Consider the following 21,455-nt stretch of genomic DNA (forward strand, 5'->3'; position numbering starts at 1 on the left):
CCTGCACTATGTGAACCCTTGTCTCAAAAGGAAATCTTTTTCCTTTTTTGAGACAGAGTCTCACTGTTTAGCTCTGGCTGACCTCAAAATTGCAAAGATTCTCCTCCCTTTGCCTCCTGAGTGTCAGGAATAATGGTGTGCACCATGACAACAGGCTGAAAATGAAGTAACATGTTAGCTTTCTTTCACTAGTGAGCACACAGAGCCTCCTGATTACTAGAAAAATCTTTGCCCTTGCATGGTCAACACAGCTCTCTCTCATCACCAGGAAAGGGAATGACTCCTGCACTCCATGGTGGAGGGGGCCCAGTAGTTTACGTATGACCTGTTTTTTCTGTGCACCTATGGAAACTCCAAGCCCCATTGCTCTCCAGATGTAACCAACTGATGACACGGGAGCCACATAGCTGTCCCTTTTGCACAACCACAGCTTTTCTGAGACCAACACTCCAATAGTCGCTGTTGTTGCTTCTGTGACAAAATACTCAAGAAAACAACTTAAAGAAGTAGAGATGTATTTTAGAATGAGGCTTTTCCATTCATCATGGCTAGGAGGCTGTGGCAGAACAGAGCTAATCACATGGGAGAAGCAGCGAGAGAAAATGCCCAACGCGGGCCTTCTCCTCTTCCACTTCCATTACGACTTCTAGGATGTTGTCATGCACATTCAAGGTGCCGGTGCAGGGAAAAAGAGGGAGGTGCAGGAGAGATGCAAGCACAGCACTGGTGTGTAGGATCCGGTGCCCTCCTTCCTGTTCTTCCTCGTGCTTCTTGCAGGACACAGTGCAGTTTGCCTCATAGCCATAGCACCTCTTCCCATTTCGGCTCTTACCTGCATTCCCATTCCTTCCTTATCTCTGTGTAGTCTCTTTCCCTCTCTTATAAAGGAACCCATCCTTGTGTGTATTCCTCTCCATCCCCCACCAGAACAATCCTACCTCAAGATCCTTACATTAACTTAGCTTGATGACATGCACAATGACCATCACCTGAATGATGCTCACCTGATATTCTAGGTGATACATCTTTTGAAGGCCAGCATCAGCACCCTGCCAGTGGCAACCTCTATGTCCATTCATGTGTACTTGGTACCTAGAAATATGCTTAGTGTAACATAGGTCCTTTTTTACCCATGTCTCAGCAAGAAGGTAATCACATAGTACCTTGCCCTCTACTCCTTTCTCTAACCCACCAGCAAGGAATACTAACATCAGAAGAGGAAAAACCTGTCTGATTGTTGATACTGGAGGGAAATCCATAGTCTTTGGCATGTTGTCATACACCTTACAAAGACCATTATTCTCTGCATGCTTTAAAATGTAGCATATTATGAATATTTTAAGCTTTGTGAGCTTACTTAGACCAAAAGATTTTTGCAGTGAAAAAATAGTCCCAAGAGGAGGGGAAAACCTGTACCAGGGCATGGCAGGTAGAAGGTGTGCAACATTGAAAACCCAACAAAGGCAGTAGCTGTGGATTCAGGGTTTGGATTTCTCATTTTATCTTGTAAAAAGTGTGCTCAGTGCTGGGAAGATGGTCAGCTCATTAAGGCATGATGTGAGAATTGGAGCTCGGATCACTTAACATTTGTACAGGTATGATGATAGAGAAGTAGACTCAAGGGATCCCCAGGTCAAGCTGGCTAGAATTAGTGAGCTCCAGATTCAGGAAAAGACCAGGTCTTGATAAATAAAGTAGAGAGCAACTGAGGACAGCACCTGATTTCAACTTCTACAAACACATACTCACATATATATGACAAGTATGAATACATGCTTGTGTATGAACAGACATACAAAAATGTGCTCACATGAACATTGTTTAACATCTCTCAGAATTGGCTTATCCAGGTTAGGGTGATATGTTTATATCTGCATGACCTTAGACCTCACAATATGTGACTGCAGGACATAAGGTCAGGGCTAATACAAGGAGCAATTGTGAAACCCATTTCTGATATTAAGTAAATAAGGCTAGTGAGTACAGAGGAGAGGTGAGGGTGGGATATGATAGGTTGTTCTCGACACCTCATTCTGCCCTTCCTCATTGTGGTTCACCTTGGCACATATACCACCTCTCTAATCTCTGATTTCACACCTGAGAGGAGAGTCACAGAGTACTTTACATGACTTCAGTAAGTTTTCTCAATTGTCCTTGCTTCCTTGATTGCCACTTGGCATCACTTTCCAGACAACCCCTTCTCCAATAGTGTTCCTTTCCTAACCAGGTTGGTGACTCCCTGGGTGGTGTGATGAAGGATAGATGTGACCTAGGGACAAGGTACAAGGGCTCCACTGCTGCTGGGCAGGAACCTCTCTGGGCTGGGATCTGTTGCAATCAGTTCATATGGGGATGCTTCCAATATCCATAGGGGTTTGAAAAGGGGTAAGATTAGGCCATGGTGCTTCTCTGACGGTTATAAGGTGCCTGAGTTTGTGGGTGAGAAGTTCCATGAAGTCCTCCTAGGGCACAGGCTTTCCTTGGCTCACTCTGAAGGAACAAGAGCACCATGCTTCCCTGGGTGGAACTTCTCCTCGCTACTGTGTGTCTTCTGGTCCTGGGAGTCAACGTGTGGGTTCTCGTCGACCATCTCCTTACTATTGATGTACCTCCCACCATCACGCACCCCCTGAAGTTTCGGATTCTGCACTATTTCTTCCATCTGACAATAACATGGGTAAATTTTGTTTCTTAATAACCATTTCCTGCCAGGGTAGACAGAACTTCAGCCTGAGGAAAGAATTTCACCAAGATCCACATAGTTTAACAACCAGTGTGTGTTAGTCAGTAATGATACGCCAGGCGTGGTATTGAAGGCTTGCTAAGGACAACATGGCTATTAAGTGAGCTGTATGCACCCTCTTTCCTTTACTTCCAACAAGAATAAGCAGCAGGGAAGAAACCGGGGAGTTGATTTCTAATGAGAAACAGTCTGAGACCCTTACAAATGCCAGATATTAGATTGGGAAGGTGGAGTCTTTGGTGACCGTCTGGGTCAAGCAGCATGGGTCAGTAAGTCCTTACCTGGCTGGCTAAAATACTTCTGATTCCTCATCAGTAAAACAAGAGCTTTCAGTTAGGGATTTGTGAGCCCATGAGGTGTGTTAAAGTCTATGGTTGTTGATCAGTTTGGAATGGTTAGGGACAACCGTCAGGAGCTAGAGCCTGGGTTTTTAATATCTCCCAAGCAAGGGTTGCTGCTAGTTAAACTTAGTTTGTTATACAGTTGGGGAGGGCAGAAGAAAAGTCTTATCTTGTCTTAAGTTCAGTCCTGTGTTACAGGAAACTAAATAGACAAAAGAAAATTTAACTTAAAAATAACTTGATATATTAATATCTTTATGTGACCTGAGACAAGGAGTGGGGGCTTTCTACCGTGTAAACTATTAAGAAGTGGTTAGCCTGAGGGCTTAGAAGACCTTTGCACCAAACTGGAGAGGTGACTCGGTGGTTAGAAGCAGATGCTGCTCTTGCAGAGGACCTGGATTCAGTTTCTAGCACTCACATAGTGGCTCACGATCATCTTTAATTCCAATTCCAGGGTATCTTCTGGCTTCCATGGGAACCAAGCATGCACACAGTACACATACATGCATATAGGCAAAACACTCATTCACATAAATAAATTTTTTTCTAACTTAAAAAGATATTTAAACAAAGAAAGTTGAATTTAAAAAGGCAAAGGAGTTTAAGATTTGGGTGTGGCAAATAAACTCCAATCGTTTATTAAGCAGAACTCTGGAAGTGTTTGTTGAGTTCATGCAGCTTCCCATCAGTGCAGATGGATGTAAATCTAGGTCATTCTGTTCCTTGTATAAGAATATGTTGAGATAACTTCCCAGAGGACCAGGCTCATGAACTCTGCTGCCCTTGGTACATCCGAGGAAAGATGACAAATGCCATTTTTCCAGTAGAGATTGTGGAGGCTTTGTGTAGGGACCATTCAAAGCCCCAACTCTCTTCTAAAGTTATTAGTGCTTCTCCTACAGAGGGAAGAGTGCATGGGACAGTACAGTATGGATCAAATATGGCAAAAGAAGTCTACTGCTATGCCTTGCTTCAGTGACCATGAATATGTTAAGAAGTGACAGCTAACTCATTAATTCAGTGACAACCTCAGCCCTACAGTGGTCACAAAGCTGATCTATTTATTATGGAAAGACATACATAGCTCTTAGGTTCCAGGCTCACTTTTTGTCCCCTTAGGAATTACAGTGGTCATGACCTCAGGCTTATTGGTAGCCCCATCCCCATCAACTGTGTTCGTCACATTTAAAGAATATCATGATGTCACTGCCAAGGACATGGTTAATGGTCAAGAAATGAAGGGAAAGGCAGCCAACCTTTGCCAGGTTTATTCTGTGATGATTTCTAAAACTTGCTCCCTTTATTCCAATCAGACAAGCCTAAAACAGATGATAATTGCTCTCTACTTCAAGAGTGAGGGAACTATAAGGAAGGGTATAACCAATTTCCCTGAAATACAAAGTTTGGGGAAGCAGTGAGGGCTGGACACAGGCTTTATAGCTGCAAAGATTGTGAAGAGGGCGCTGTGACAAGTTCTGGACCAAGCCTAGGCTTTGCTGTGGACTCTGAAGAAGAGACTAGCAGAGTCATATGGAACTAGGACCAGAAAGAGTGGCTTTGCTCATACTCTTTGAAGGAATGGGCAAAGCTATTATCAAAGGCTCCACTGTTGCATGGAAATCAGATGCAGCATGGTAGAAATGAGCTGAGACTAGAATAGAACCAAGCTATTGGGCCACAGGTCTTTTCTAGAAAGGCAACCAGGAAATTCTGTCTGCAAGGAGGCGTGGTTCTTCTTTCCTTACTACTAAGTCTCCCATGCCCTAGATCTTCATGAACAGCTTTGGATATTTATGAATCTTGGGAGAAACCAGTTTTACCACATTCAAATGGGAGTTTTATGGAAAGTCCACAGTTGAGATAGACAGCAGCATGGGCAGTGTCTGAACGGTGGAAAGGACAGAGGAGTCAGGAAAGCCCCCAACTGCTCTCTCTTTCCCCCAGGGGACTATACTTGAGAAGATGAACATTTGCTCCATGCCCTACTTTTTACGCTTTGTACAAGACATCTTCGTGACAAAGAAGAGCCTTGGTGTGTTTGTGAAGGACCTGCGTTTCGGCACAATCCCTGTGAGGCTCTTTCAGCCCAAAGCAGCCTCCTCCAAGCCCCGGAGAGGCATCGTCTTCTTCCATGGAGGGGGTGCAGTGTTGGGCGGCCTAGGTGAGAAACACCCCTGTAGTACAGAAAGAGAGGGGCCTCACAACCTCCACAACCCCGTTCACTTTTCCATGAGTATCTTTTTGGAGGGAGTCAAAGGAAGCAGCCATTGGAGCTCCTTTTGTGGGAGGCAGATTAAAACTGAAGGTCATGTCAGTCAAAGGGACTGTTGCCTCCATGACAATGTTTTCTACAATTTGATATCTCTGTCGAGGTAGGGGCAGTGATTGCCTAGTGGGACTTCCAGGGAATTAGGTATGATGCCAACCTCCCATCCCCTTTGTCCCACAACAGTCCCAAATCCATTATTGTTCTCAGATCTTCTGGATCATCTTGGTCCAAACCCATCTTCACTTGCTCACCCCCTCCAGCCCTGCATCTAAGAGTGGTCCCACTGCTCCATTGTCAGCAGTCTGGCTGGTCATCTTTCCACACCAAACAGATCTTTACAAATATAATTCAGGGCTGGCCATTTGGCGTTGGACAACCAATTGATGTTCTCTTCCCTGGAGAGGACTGTTTCTCTTGATCTCAGCATTCCTTAACTGCCTGTAGTGTTTTGTGTAGGGTTGAGGCCTTGTGGGCCTTCCTCAATCTAGGTTAGCATGTCTCTCGTCATCCAATACCAAATGGACAGCCCTGAAAACATATGTACAAGTAGCATTATACAGACTGAGCAGGCTGTATTAATATTTAGGAATATATATGCATATACATACATGTATGTAACAACAATTCATGGAAAAAGAGGCCACATATTTTAAAGAGCAAGAAGGGGTAGATGGGGGCGGGTGTTGGGAAGAGGAAAGGGAACATTTTATCTAGAGATTCTCCCTGGCACTCTGAAGTCAGACCCTGGACCAATGGATCCATTCCTCCTATCTTGTCACAAAGCTTACATTGTCCATGTTGATTTTGGTCCCCAAAATGTTTCCTTGCTTGCTCTCTGTCTTCTCCCACCCAGAGTGGAAACATCAAGAGTGTAAGGGAAACCTGTGTTGTAGCTATCAGTGGATTTTCGGAGTCTAGAGAACAAGACTTAGTCCCTCCCCTCATTGGCTTGCCAAAGTAGGAGGCTGGACCTTGCAGAACACCAATGGGAGGGTGGTGGTTTCAGATTGGACAACATAGGCCCAGAACAGGAACTGACTGAGTCACAGCACCTCATTATTTCTAATCAAACAGTTTCTCCAATAAAGTGAGACTTGAGGCCAAGACCAAGGGATGGAAGGAGCCAGTGCTACATAACTGGAGATCTGAGTGAGGTGAGGAAGGCCTGGGCCCTAGACTGCAAAACAAAGGACTCCAGAAAGTCAGTCACTAGGACCAACAATATTACATTTCAAAACACTATTAAGAGAAAGATGATTCAGAGGTTTGGAGTACTCACTGCTCTTACAGTGGAGTCTGGTTCGGCTCCCAGTGAGTACATCAGGCTGCTCACAAGTACCTGCAACGCCAGCTCCACGGGACCTGACTCCTTCTTCTGACCACTGCACTCCCCATGTTCAGATACGCCCTCCACACAATCCACATAATTAAAACAACAAACTCATTTGAAAAGACTAGGGGGGGAAATTCTACAAAGAGCCAAGAGTTCAGATGAAAACAGAAACTAACATAGCCGAGTGCCTTGGACAAACACAAAGTAGGAGCTTATTCTAAATATTTTTAGTTTTTATTTAATTATACTGGATTGCATAAGGCCATTTTTATACAACTATATAATATCCTTTGAACGAACCCCCTCCATATACCACTATCTTCTGTCCTCTGGCCCCTCTCATTAGTCTCATTTGCTCCCTAGGCTACTTTAATTAAATTTAACTTAATTTTCAATTTTATAGATATATATTATAAATCCATATAAAACTTTGTACTCACAAATGAAAGACAATGGGTGACATCTGCCTTTCTGAGACTGACTTAATTCACTTAATATAATTATCTCCAGTTGTACTCATTTTCCTGAAATCAGCATAACTTCAAATCCCACTGTGTATATGTAGCTCATTTTCCTTATTCATTCCTCTGCTGTCAGACACCCAGATTGGCTTCCTAGTTTAGGTATCATACATAATGCTGCAGTAAACAGTGGTGTGCAAGCATCTCTGCTAAATACCCAGGAGTGGTACAAGTGGACCGTATAGAAGATCTACTTTTAATGTTTTGAGTAATTTCCATACTAGGCAGATTAGTTCACATTCCCACCAACGATGTTCGAGGGTCCCTTGTCTGCATGCACCCTCTCTAGTATTTGTTGTCATTTCCCCCTTCCTTCATTGCTACCCTCCTTTCTTCCTCTCTTTTTTGAGACAGGATCTTACTGTGTAGCCCTGGCTATCCTGGATCTCACTATGTGGCTCAGGCTGCCTTTGAAGTCACAGAGATCCTCTGCCTCTGCCTTGGCTGAGTGCTGGGTTTCAAGGCATGCACCACCACACCTAGTTCTATGTTTATTGTCTTAATGATGGACATTCCGACTGAGGTGAGGAGGTACTTCAAGTGAAGTCTGAATTTGCTTTTCTCCGACGTCTGGTGAAGTTGGACACTTTTTCAAGTTTATTGGCCATTTGTATTTCACCTTCTGAACTGTCTGTCTCATTAGCCCCATGGATTGGCTGGATTGGCTGATTTCTCATTCAGTTTTTAAAAATTTCTTTGTATATTTTAAGTAGTAATTCTCCAGTAGATGCACAGTTAGGAAAGATCTCCTAGCCGGGCGGTGGTGGCGCACGCCTTTAATCCCAGCACTCGGGAGGCAGAGCCAGGCGGATCTCTGTGAGTTCGAGGCCAGCCTGGGCTACCAAGTGAGTTCCAGAAAAAGGCGCAAAGCTACACAGAGAAACCCTGTCTCGAAAAACCAAAAAAAAAAAAAAAAAAAGGAAAGATCTCCTATTCTGTAAGCTGTCTCTACATTCATCTTGTTCACTGTGCAGAAACTTTTTAAATTTTAATTTTATGAAATTCCATTTGTCAATTTTTGACATTATTTCCTGAGCACCTGGGCCTTGCTCCAAATGTCTTGTCTGTGTGGATATTTTAAAGAGTTTCCCTGCATTTTTCTCTATGAGTTGTAAATGAAGTGTGGGCAAGTGGAGGAGGAGAAGATGTAAGCTATTTCCACTGACCTCACCAGAGACACCTGGTGCAACAAAACAAAATTCTGAAAGTTTGCTCATCGTGACATATTTTGGCACTAATTTTGACTTTGTAAAATGCCTCATCCAATGTTGTTTACCTGGCCCCACGATTTAGCGTCACCCACTGTGATGTCTCGTCTCTCTCACTCTTGTCCTAATAAGTCTAAAAAAAGCAAGCAACATATGCAAAGCTCTGAAACAGGAATTACTTGAAGGACTTGAAGAGAAAGATGTCTAGGCAGGTCCTGGGGGTCGGGACAGAGTTAGCAGAGTCTCCATATTGTCTGTGTAAACTCCTCTTGAGGCCTTTAAGGGCACTCACATCACAGACCCTCTCCCTAGCCTGACACAGCTCCTCTCCTAGGTGGATCCAGCCGTCCCTACTTTAAAAGTCCTCAGATAAAGCTGATGTGCAGTCTTCAGACCTTGTGGAGTAGAGTCACTGACAGAGAAGCTGACTAGATAGCTCAGATCAGACCCTCTCCCCTCAGGAGTGTTAGCCTCCAAGTCTACTTTGATCCTCTGCCCAACAGTGTAGCTGGTGTGTACTCACCTAGTAAGCACCCATAAATGTTAGAATTGTCTGGTGTCATTTAGAGATTCATGATGCCTACCTGGCACAGCTCAGAGATTGTTGTCCAATGAGTTGTGGCAGCCTGGACAGAAGATGAACACAGACTGATAAGGGTCATGTATACCAAGGGAATGGGCTAAATCAAAGGGAGTTCTGTTTGGGGACCTGTGTAAAGATACGCTACATACTAATGCCAGGGGACCTACCTCCTAGAACTTCAAATGTAGCACCATACTAATCCAAATTGCCCATCTACCCATCATTTGTTTCCTAATCAAATATATACATGAATCTCTTTTGAGGCAGGGTCTCTTGTAGCCCAGGCTGTCATCCAATTTGCTATGTAGTTGAGAATGACTTGAACTCCTGATCATCTTGACTCTATATATTCCAAGAGCTGGGATCACAAGCATGTGCTGCCATACTCAGCTCAATATATGAAATTCTTATTATTCCCAGGCTAATCCTCCAAAAGTGCTTTATCCTTGTTTTTGTTGATTTAGAACCTCAAAACTTCCTGGTCTTCAGTTTTCCCACTGTAAAATTAAACTATGAGCCTCTAAGTCCACTTATTCCCCCAACATTCAGGAAATTAAGTCAGATGTCTGGCTTTGCCTTGTCCTGGTGGCCTGAGTCACTTCAGAGGGGGCACGTCTAGGAACAGAAGTACCATTTCCGTGATCTTCATATCAGCTGCTCCCTGGGACTGTGGTGGGATATTCTGGGCACTCTTCATACAGTGCACTATACCTGGTATTCTCTTGCAGACTGTTACCATAACCTGTGTACGTTCCTGGCTCGAGAGACAGACTCAGTGCTGCTGTCGGTGGGGTGAGTGGTCTTTACGGTGGGTGGCTTACCCACAGAGCAGGGGAAAATACAAGGAGTGGCAGTCCTAGATGTCTTTGCCCCTAGAGAAGCTCTCACGTGTGACCGTAGCATCATACAAATGAGAAAAAGTCTGGAAAACCACTCATCATTGAGGATTGAGTGAGGTAGCCATGGTGACAATTAATTACTCTTATTCACTTTTTTCATGCTATTGCAAATACCAAAGAAATAACTTAAAAGGGGAAGAATTTATTTTTACAACAAATTCTAGAAACTTCATTCAGTCTATGACCAACTTGCTTCACTGCTATTCTGTAAGACAGAATATTCTCAAAGCAAGAGAGCATAATACATAAAATATGCTCACCTTGTGGTAGCCAGGAAGCAAAGAGAGAAAGGGCCAGAGACAAGGTACCATTCAAAGACAGCCCACCCCCAGAGATCTATATATTACAATTAGGCCCACATTCCAATAATGCCATCAAATTATAAACCCTTAAATGAATTATCCTATCAATGATGTCTGTGTTCCACAGTCTAGTTACATCTCAATGATTTGATCCATATCCAGGGAATAAGTTGCCAGCATAAACTTTTTGAGGGGTACTTTATATATCTACATAATAGTATCCCACCCCTGCACATCCAAAGGTCATGGTCAACCCATCATATAAAATTTATCTAGTGCAAGAGTCCCCAAAGTTTAATAGTTTCAGCCCTGTTAAAAGGTTCAGGTCTATAGTCTTCTGAACGTTGGCCCAATTCTCAGCTGTGAATTGTCACAAATTAAAACAGCAAATTGCATTCTTCCAACATACAACAGCATAGAGCAAACATCCTCATTCACAAAAGGAATAATTAGTGTCATAGAGGGAAAAGCTGGGACCAAGAAAGACGAAAACACAGCAGGGCAAACATTAAGTCTTATAATTTCAGTTTCATTTCCAAATGACTTGGGCAGTCATAGTTCTATAGTCCTGCTGGCTGAAGTCTACTTGGCCTCCGTCTTAGCCTCCATCTGCCCTTTGTCTATGGCGTTCTTCCGCATATTGCTCAAAGACATGGCATCTCCTATTTCCTCAGGTCTCCACTGGAGCTTAGTCATTACCTCGCAGGTTTACATATTCCTTCTCATTGGCATGGTGCAGGGACACCAACTATCTCATGCTTTTCTTGGCCTCCCAGGCTTAGCTTTGAACCTGGGTGGAAGCCTCCACAACCCAGTGACTACATTTCACATGCTTGCATGCCCAGTATTGTGTGGATGATGCCTTGGTTGCCATCAGCTGCAACACTACCTGGGCTCCCTTAGAACATGGCCACGTTGGACTTTGAGTGTCTGGGCAACGAACAATAGGAAATGAGTCCCAGGAAGACAATTTTCTAGGTGGACTAGTACAAGCTGGGTACCCTGGCAGTACTATATTTTCAAGCAAAAGTCTTTCAAATGAGTTTACAATTTTTATCCTGGAGTCTGTCATGGGTGAGGTAGATCTAATATCTAAGAAGCCCTGGAGGACTCCAGTAAAAAGCATTTGATTGATTTTTTAAACTTATTTAGATTTTAATGTGTGTGTATGTCTGTGTGTGCATGCACACATGTGGTTGTGGTTGTGCAAAGAGGCCAGGAGAGGCCATCAGATCCCTTGGGGCTATAGGCATTTGCAGGACACCCACTGTTGGTGCTGGGATCCGAACTCTGGTCATTATGATGGAGCAGCATTCACTCTTACCCACTAAGCTGTCTCCATAGCCCATTGATTTGTTTTTCAATGTGCTAAACCCTTTTTACAATGTTCTCCAAGTCTACAGCTTTTCTGCCAAACTATACGTTTTCTTTCTGTTCTATTTTTCACCTATAGTTCTCACTGGCTAAGTGTGCTGGCAAGATATCCCAGAGTGTAAAAGTGCTTACTTCCAAAGAAGTACCACTTCTGATAACTACTGGAAAATGAATTAAATTATGAATCCACCAGTAACTGAACCATTAATAATGTTTGAAACTTCATGGTATGATAATCTCTCAATGACAACTGAATCAACCACTTGGGCACTAAGATTTGAACAAAGAAGTCTTTTAAGTGATCATCTGAACCATGTGATATTAGGCAATATTACATAACCATTTAGAACCACAAGGGTATGCCAAGATAAGGGAATCTTAACAGGATAAAATTCAGTAACTGAATTTTGGCAGCTTCTTCAAACTCACACGGGGGAAAATAGGAATGAGTGTCTTCAGTTGTAGGGTCATGTGGAAGATTTAATCAAGTAGACTCTTGGGTGAGTAGAGGATGCAATTCACAGAAATTCCTGCAGTGCTGTGGTAATATTTTATTTGTGCTCTAACAAATAAAACTTATCTGGGGATCAGAGGACAGAGCCAGCCACTAGATTAGACTAGGGGCCAGGCAGTGGTGGCACACACCCTTAATCCTATCACTTGGGAGGCAGAGATCCCTCTGGATCTCTGTGAGTTCAAGGCCACACTGGAAACAGAGCCAGGTATGGTGACACACACACCTTTAATCCCAGCATTTGAGATCTCACGTCTTTGCTTGGGAAGGACACACACCTTCAATCCCAGGAAGTGATGGCAGGAAGCAGAAAGGTACACAAGGCATGAGGACCAGGAACCAGAGACTTTTGAGCAGTTCAGCTGAGATCCACTCCAGTGAGGATTCAGAGACTTTCAGTCTGAGGAAAAAGATCAGCTGAGGAGTTGGCAAGGTGAGGTTGGCTGTGTGGCTTTTTCTGCCTCTCTGATCTTTCAGAATTTACCCCAATATCTGGCTCCAGTTTTTTTTTTCTATTTGTAGGACCTTTTAAGATTCATGTTACACAATACTGATATGCTGTCCTCTGTCTTCATTCTGTAGGTACCGAAAGCTTCCTCACTACCATCATCCTTTCTCTCTATTGGATTGCCTGAATGCCTCCATTCACTTCCTGAAGTCTACGAAAGACTATGGGGTGGATCCCTCCCAGGTTGTGCTCTGTGGAGAAAGCATTGGAGGTGGGGCTGCAGTTATTATCACCCAGAACTTGGTGGGCAGAGCAGATCTTCCCAAGATCCGGGCTCAGATCCTGATGTATCCAGTCCTCCAGGCATTGTATTTCCAGTCCCCATCAAAGCTGCAGAATGCAAATATTCCATTCCTCACCAAAGATTTCATGATGAACTGTATTTGTAGATATCTGGCCATTGACCCCTCCTGGAAAGATGCCATGTTGGCAGGGGCCTGTATGCCCCCAAGTGTTTGGCAGAAGTATGAGAAATGGCTAAGCCCTGACAACATCCCTAAAATGTTCAGAAGCGAATACCAGCGACCCAAGTCACCGGCACCTTTTAATGAGGCTGCCTACCTAGAAACCAAGCATACTCTGAATACAGATATTTCTCCCCTCATAGCAGACGACAAAATCATTGCTCAGGTTCCTGAGGCATTCATAGTGACCCTTCAGTGGGACTTTATCCGTGATGATGCTTTGCTTTACAAGAAGCGCTTAGAAGACCAAGGGGTCCCTGTGACCTGGTACCATGTAGATGGCTTCCATGGCTGTGCTGCTCTTTTTGATAAAAAGTTTTTCTCTTTCCCCTGTTCCTTGGATGTCGTAAATGCTGTGGTCAGTTATATAAAGGGCTTATGACTGCAGCATGATGGGAGAACAATTGTCTGGCATGCACAAGACCCCACTCTAATCCACAGCAGGGAAGAAAGGTGAAAAAAATCAAGGAACAGAAGATAGGAGATATCACATCATCCCTGGTGCCTTGAATGAGAAGGGCCAAGGAGAATTTTGCCACAGCTGAGGCTAGGGCTGAGTCTTTTTTTTAATCCTTTCCTTTATTCTTTTAATGTATAAGATAGTGAATTTTGTTACATTTCATACACACATATTCTAAACTTTGCTTTTCTTTGATATACATACCATGTCTTGTTCCCCACTCCAAATCCCCAAATTAATCCCCCTATTCCCTCCTATTTTCAAGCCATATAGGTATGTCATGTGTGTGTGTATGTGACTTTTTTCTCTATGCATTTGTTTGTTGATAAGAATCATAGCTCTTGTACATACTGCTACAGTTAACATGCATGAGCTGTTGTGTCTATAGTATGCTGACTTAGACTCCCTTGGGTTTATAACCTGGGGTGGTATATTTGCATTACATGGAAGACCTATTTCTTAGCTTCTTGTGAAATCTCCATATTGATTTCTATAGTGGCTGCACTAATTTAACCTTACCACCAACAATACATGAGTTTTTTTTCTACATCTCCCCATCTGCATCAGCATTTGTCATTTTACATGCATGTATGTATCCATTTGTGTGTGTGTGTGTGTGTGTGTGTGTGTGTGTGTGTGTGTGTATGTGTGTGTGTGTGTGTGTTTCTTACTATGTAGCACCGACTGACTTGGAATTTTCTGTGTAGACTAGGCTGACCTCAAACTTACAGAGTTTTGCCTATCCCTGCCTCTGCCTTTAGGTGTGCACCATGATGCCCAACATATCATTTATTTCCTAATGGTTCTGACTAGGGTGGGATACAGTCTCATGTAATTTTGATTCGTGGCTTGCTGATGACCAAAATGTTGATTTGTTTTCAAATACTTATTGGACACTTATGCTCTTTGAAAAAAAGATTGTTTAATTCATCTTCCCCTTTATTGATTTGATGATTTGGATTTTGGCCATTTATCTTTTGAGTTTCTTAGGTATTTATTTTAATCCCCTATTGAATACATAGTGGACAAAGATTGCCTCTAATCATGTACACTGCCTAATGACGCTGTTGATTTCTTCTTGTGCTGTGTGAAGCTTTTCAGCATTGTGTAATCCCATTTGACCAGCTGCTGTTGTTCCCCTTAGGGTACTGGAGTCCCTCTCAAATGCCTTGGCTGTGTCTGTATCTTGTGTTATCTCTGTTTGCTCAAGTAGTTTTGATGCTGGAGATCTTAAAGTCTTGGACCTGTACTGAAGTGATAATTGTTTAGGAGTCGTGGGGATCCAATTTCCTTCTCATACATGTGACTATCCAATTTCCCCACTTCCATGAAGTGGCTATGTGCCTTTGCACCTTAGTGGAAAAATCAGGTGGGTTGATTTGGGGTTTGTGGTTTTTGTTTGTTTGTTTACTTGGTTTGTTCAGACAAGGGCTTACTATGTAGCCCTCGCTGGCCTGTAACTTACAGTGTAGTCAAGATTGACCTCAAACTCACAGCAGCTCTCCTGCCTCAGCTCCCCAGTACTGAGATTACAGGCCTGCACCTCTACACTCAGCTTGGTTTTTCAAGTAGGGATGATTTAACTTCTTTCCAGTTTATCTTTCTTTTTTTGTTGTTCCTCTTGCCTTGGTGCTCTCGATAAGACTTCAAGCAGCACATTGAACAGAATGGAGAAGGTGGGCACACTTCTATCATTCCTGATTTAAAAAGAAATGCATTCAATCTTTGCCCCATGTAGTGTAATTCTGGCTGTAGTTTTGTCATATGTAGACTTTATTATATTGAAGCATATTCTTTGTATTTATAATTTCTTGAGGGATTCATCATGAATGGATGGTAGACTTTGTCAAAGGTCTTCTCTGAATATATTGAGGTGATTATGTGATTTCTGCCCTGACTTTATTTTTTAATGTATTCCTGAAATATTTATTCTTAATGTGCTAGGATCTCTGAGTCTATTTATGTGCTGTGTTGCTTTTATTGATTGGTGTATGTTTAACCATCTTTGCACTCCTGGGTTGAAACCAACTTGATCATCATAGGACCTTTTTGATTTGTTAACTCAGTCTGCAAATATTTCGAGAAGTTTCACAAACATGTTTACTGGGGAAACTTTTCTATAATACTCTGTTTTTGTTGCGTGTTTATCTGCTTTGGACATGAGGATAATAATTTGACATGATTTGACATGGTTCCTTCCTTTTCTGTTTTATGGTGCAGTTTGAGGAGCATTGGTCTTAGGTCTTCTCTAAAGCACTTCTTATATTAACTGGGAGATTACCACATCAGTTGTTCGCTATATAACACTTCAGTAGCATTGTTCATTTATAGATCTGTATAAATTGGCCATATCATCTTGATTTAATTTTGCTAGTTTATATGTGTCTTAGGAATTTGCCCATTGCTTCTAGATTTTCCAGGATTTCAAAGATCTTTCTAATAATCATCTGGATTTCATTGTCATCCATTTAATGCCTCTTTTTCCATCTCTGGTTTTATTGAATTATTACATTTTTATTAGTTTGACTAGGTTTTTGTTGATCTTGTTTTGAAAAACAAATCCAGCTGTTTCTTTTGTTCATTCTCTGACTTGTTCTTTATCTCCACTTCATTATCATCTACCAGAATTTTATTATTATTTTTATTCTTTCTTTCCATCTAGTTGTTTTGGGGTTTGGCTCATTCTTACTTTTCTAAGAACCTTTCTTTCTTTTACGAACAGTATTTTCTCTTGTGCTCTTGTGATGAAGGCCACACTTTTCCTTCCTGTGTGTGTGATATTCCTTTAGGTGTTTTTTTTTGTTTTGTTTTGTTTTGTTTTTGTTTTTTGTTTTTCATAACACTGGCTTAGTAGTGATGTGTTCTGGACATGTGTTTGTCTTCCTTACTGTTTCAGCTAGTACTAACGGAACCTTTCTGGAGACAGTGCTTGTGGTTGACAGTTGATTTTTTTTTTTTCATTAGAGCTTGAAATGCATCATGCCAGGATTTGCTGGCTTTTAGGGCTTCTGTTGAGAAGCTTTCTATTGTTCTGATGGTTTTCCTTTAGGAACTGAGGTGGCAGTTTTTCTCTCAGCTTCAATACTGTTTCTGCAGTGACTATTTTAAGTCTAGAGAAGTTCTCTTCTGATTGTGTCCCCTTGGGATTTTACATGCCTCCTGTACTGGGATAACTACTACTTTTCCTAGATTTGGAGTACTTCTGTTATATTTTGATTAGATAGATTTTTATGCCTTTAATTTTTTTGTTGCTTTGTGTTTTTTATTTTTATCTGAAACAGGGTGTGTGTAGCCCAGGGTAGTCCTAGCTGTCCTGGAACACATTCTGTAGACCAGGCTGGCCTCAAACTTAGAGATCTGCCTGCCTCTGCCTCCCAAGTGCGGGGTTTAAAGGGGTGCTCCACCACTGCCCTGCTATGTGCCACCACCTCTTGCATGCCTTTAGTTTGATCTCAGCTCCTTCTACCCATAAATCGCTAGGTTTGATCTCTTGATCACATGCCAGGGTTTTTGACCTTTGTGGATGTTTATTTATTTTTTTAATTTCTAGACAGAGGTTCTGTTTCCTTGGCCTTACCTCTCATGCTTGCTATTCTTCCCTCTGTTGGATCTGGTTTCTTAAGAATGCTCAGCACTGTAGTTGGATTTACTGAGTTTTTCACTCCCAATATACATTTTCCCCCCAAATTTCAACTTCCTTGCTGAAGTTCTCAGATACAGGGCTGAAACTCAGAGATATTGGTGACTTCCTTATCTAGACCTTGAATTCACTTCCTCATTCTATCTGCTTGTTTATGTCATCATTGATGTCATTAATCTTTCTTTCTTTCTTTCTTTCTTTCTTTCTTTCTTTCTTTCTTTCTTTCTTTCTTTCTTTCTTTCTTCCTTTGTTCCTTCCTTCCTTTCTTCCTTCCTTTCTTCCTTTCTTTCTTCCTTCCTTCCTTCCTTTTTTTTTTTGAGACAGGGTTTCTCTGTATAACACTGGCTGTCCTGGAACTCCCTTGGTAGCCCAGGCTGTCTTCAAACTCACAGAGATCCACCTGGCTCTGCCTCCCGAGTGCTGGGTTTAAAGGGGTGCGCCACCACCGCCCTGCCCTTCATCTCTCGTACAGTTGGCTTTTGATTGGTTCTCTGGCGCTCCAACCCCTTACGTGGAGCTGCTCCTTGGAGAGCTGCCACGCTTTTAGCAGCCGTGCTGCCACTTTTTCCCGTTTCTTTTTTCTTTGCTGCAACTTTTTCAGCCTCTTGGAGTGGCTGCATCTTCTGGTTTGATCTGGTCAGCAGCATTCTCTCGAAGTCTCAGTCTCCAATCAACTAGTCAGAGTACAGAAAAGAACCCACTGTAATAACAACACTACCAAATTAGATGTAGAAATAGACTTAAAACTGACTAAGGCCAACTACTACAACACCAATGGCTACAGAAATACAAATGGATAATGTCAACTGTGGGACAAAACAATTAACTGTGATAAAAGTAATAAATGAGTGAATGGATGAAACAAAGGAAAGGGGTGGGGGAAAGAGGATAGAGGAAAAAGTATGAAGAAGCGAAATGAAGAAAGGACAAAGAAATATAAGAACAAGAACGGTGGTGGTTGTGGGGAATCAAGAGATTAAACATCTCATTGCACAACAAAGAAAGATGTAGCCGAGTGTGGCGGCACACACCATTAGTCCACACTCAGGAGGTAGAGCCAAGCAGATCTCTGAGAGTCCGAGGCCAGCAGGATCTACAAAGCAAGTTCCAGGACAGCTAGGGTTACACAACAGAAACTCTGTCTTGGGAAAAAATTGTAACAAGAATGCTGAAGTGTAGCTCTCCACAACGGAGGGTTTCTGGTGGGGGTGGGGTGGGGAAGGACTCAGTTTTCTTTAAGGGGCTGTCTACTGAGAGTCTGACCATGCTCCAGTGAGTGTATGGGCAACACAAATGGGACTTGTGAGGTTTTATTTCCTCTCCTTCTTTTCTTTGGGGGGGGGGGGCAGGGATGCCGCAAAGGTGGGGGCAGACCTGGAAGGATTGGGAAGTGAGTGTGATGCAGTGCATGATGCAAAATTCCCAAATTATCAATAAAAATATTATGCTGGAAAAAAAGAAAAAATTGTCTTTGAGCCTTTGTGTAGGTCCATTACTAAGTTTATATTAGTTATTTCCAAGACAGGATCTCACTATGTAGTTCTGACTGTTCTGGAACACATTATGTACACTAGGCTGGCCTGAAACTCACAGAGTTCCACCTGCCTCTGCTTCCCCCACTACACCCAGTTTTAAATTTTTATTAATGAGACTAGGAACCCCAAGAAGGGAACCTAACTTCTCTTGCATTATCTGATGACCACAAAAGGACTCCCCCAAATTCCTGTAATAATGCATGATATCTCAAGATGTAGCTCTCAGATACTGCTCTGGCACCATGCCTGCCTGCCTGCCTACTGCCATGCTCCCTGCCATGATACTCATGGACTCACCCTCTGAAACTCTAAGTCCCAAATAAAGTCCTTGTTCTATAAGTTGCCTTGGTCATGTTGTCTTATAACAGCAATAGAAAAGTAACTAAGACATCCACCCTTAGTTTGGCATGGAAAGAGAATCTCACAGTCAGAATTTTCCAAACCCTGGCTGGGGCAGGAAACATCACGGATTATAGAAATGGTTCCTTTCAACCCCTGACCCATTTACCTCTTAGTTTTGCAACTGACTAACATTTCCATGGCTTAACTTTACTGTCAGGTATGATAAGCGACTATCTGTCTCTTATCTCTGGGGTAATTTACCGAATAAGCTATCGCCTGGGATCCTGCACCTTTGCCCTTGTTTTATCCCTGTGTCTTCTAAGGTTACAAACTGTCCAGAGCCTCTTTTGTAAAAGTAAAACTACTAGAATTTGCAAAATCACACAACAAAATTAACCGGACCAGAAGTCTGTACATCTCCATCAACTTCTATAGAGCTAGAACAGCCATTTGGAAGCTGTGGTGCTTCACAATGGACTTCATACTTTCACTATAAAATACTTTATGTATTTACCTATTACCAAAAAAAAAAAAACCAATCAAAAATCCATGACAGAGTTGAAACTTGAAAAGCAATTAACTTTATATCCTTTTTTATAACTCACATGCCCTTGAGGACTGCACTCAGTTCTCCCTCAATATTTACCCTTTCTTGCTCTACTTTCTACATACTATATTGTACTTACATGTACATTTGTCTGTATATATATACATATATATATGTGTGTGTGTATATATCACACACACACATGATAAGCTAGAGTCCACATATGAGAAAGAACATGGGATTGTGTGACCATGATTAATATACATTTTTAGTCCTTCCATTTTTCTGCAAATTTGATGTTTTATAGCTGAATAGTATCCCCAGAGCCTCTTGGTGTTACTAGAGTCGGCAGACTGTTTGGGCCACCACTGCCCACAAGCAACAACTCAGCTGGGTTCTGTATTGAGCAACATTACAAGATTCCTGTCTCCTGGTAATATATGAATCAAGTTTGTCAGGGGAGTAACTTCAATCTCCATTTGCATTTGGCTTATGAAAACCTCAATACTTAGGATTCACGGCTCATGCTCCTTCAATGTGAATCTCTAAAACTCTGTAAAGTAATTCTCGATCCTTTAGACACAGACCAAAAATACAGACCCCACTGGTTATTGAGTGCTGGTCCATCTGGGAAGCTTTGCCCCAGGTTCAGACTTCGAGCTTCATAATTTTAGTGGGGGAGGTCTTAGAATGTCTTATGTACTCCACAGGATACCTCTATGTTTTGTTTTTTTTAATAATTAATTTAATTTTACATATCAGCCACGGATTCCCCTGTCCTCCCTCCTCCCACCCCCTAGCATTTCCCCCCAATTTTTGCCCCATTCTCACCTCCTCCAAGGCAAGATCTCCCCTGGGGATTCAGCTCAGCCTGGTAGATTCAGTTGAGGCAGGTCCAGTCCCCTCCTACCTGCACCAAAGCTGAGCAAAATGTCTCACCATAGGTCCTAAGTTCCAGAAAGCCAGTTCATGTACTAGGGACAGGTCCCGGTCCCACTGCCTGGGGGCCTCCTAAATAGTTCAAGCTAATCAACTGTCTCACTTATCCAGAGGGCCTGATCCAGTTCCATGGGGGCTCCTCAGCTATGGTTCATAGTTCATGTTTCCACTAGTTTGGCTATTTGTCTCTGTGCTTTTTCCAATCATCGTCTCAATATCTCTTGTTCATACAATTCCTCCTCTCTCTCTCACCGATTGGACTCCTGGAGCTCCACCTGGGGCTTGGCTGTGGATCTCTGCATTCACTTCCATCAGTCACTGAATGAGAGTTCTAGCATGACAGTCAGGGTGTTTGGCCATCAGATCACCAGAGTAGGTCAGCTCTGGCTTTCTCTCCACCATTGCCAGTAGTCTATTGTGGAGGTATCTTTGTTTTCTAAGGGAAGAACTCTGAAAGAGACACCCTAGGCTTTTTGCATGTCTAGAAAGCTGGCAAATTGAGGAAATTTGTCTTTTGTAGCACTTGGTTATAATTCTTTTCTACCTATTGACTCCTAAAAGCTAACCAACAGGCCATTTCATTAAAATAATTCTGAAGAGTTAGAGAAGAGAGTCTCTAGAAGGTGGAGGCTATTCTGCCTCTGTCAGGATATGTCTGCCATGGCAGGCAACATGAACTCACAAACACATGACTGGAAACTTGCTAATCATGGGCTGTCATACATAGTTGATGAATCTCCCTGGACCATTTCTGCTCAAGAGAGGGATGGTTTCCTTAGCTAAAATGGTTCTTTTAAGTTTTTATTCTTTCTCTTTATCTTCTCTTGCTGAATTGCTCTTGATAATTAAGTTGCCATAGACTGTATTCTGATTGAAAAGGGAGAAGTTTGAGTTACTACAAATGCCTTTTGTACTGTTTGCATTTATATG

At 42.4% G+C, this 21,455-nt stretch overlaps 1 protein-coding gene across 1 annotated transcript; it reads left to right on the plus strand.

Moving 5' to 3' along the window:
* The first annotated feature begins 2,509 nt into the window (after positions 1 to 2,509).
* LOC131904928 (arylacetamide deacetylase-like 4 family member 1) lies at positions 2,510 to 13,444 on the plus strand. Its single transcript, XM_059255919.1, has 4 exons — positions 2,510 to 2,677; positions 5,032 to 5,248; positions 9,730 to 9,793; positions 12,673 to 13,444. Exons 1-4 carry the CDS (start codon positions 2,510 to 2,512, stop codon positions 13,442 to 13,444), a joined length of 1,221 nt encoding a protein of 406 aa, XP_059111902.1.
* Positions 13,445 to 21,455: the final 8,011 nt, after the last annotated feature.

This window comes from Peromyscus eremicus, chromosome 2, assembly GCF_949786415.1.
Source record: "Peromyscus eremicus chromosome 2, PerEre_H2_v1, whole genome shotgun sequence".
In the NCBI taxonomy this organism is placed as follows: domain Eukaryota; kingdom Metazoa; phylum Chordata; class Mammalia; order Rodentia; family Cricetidae; genus Peromyscus; species Peromyscus eremicus.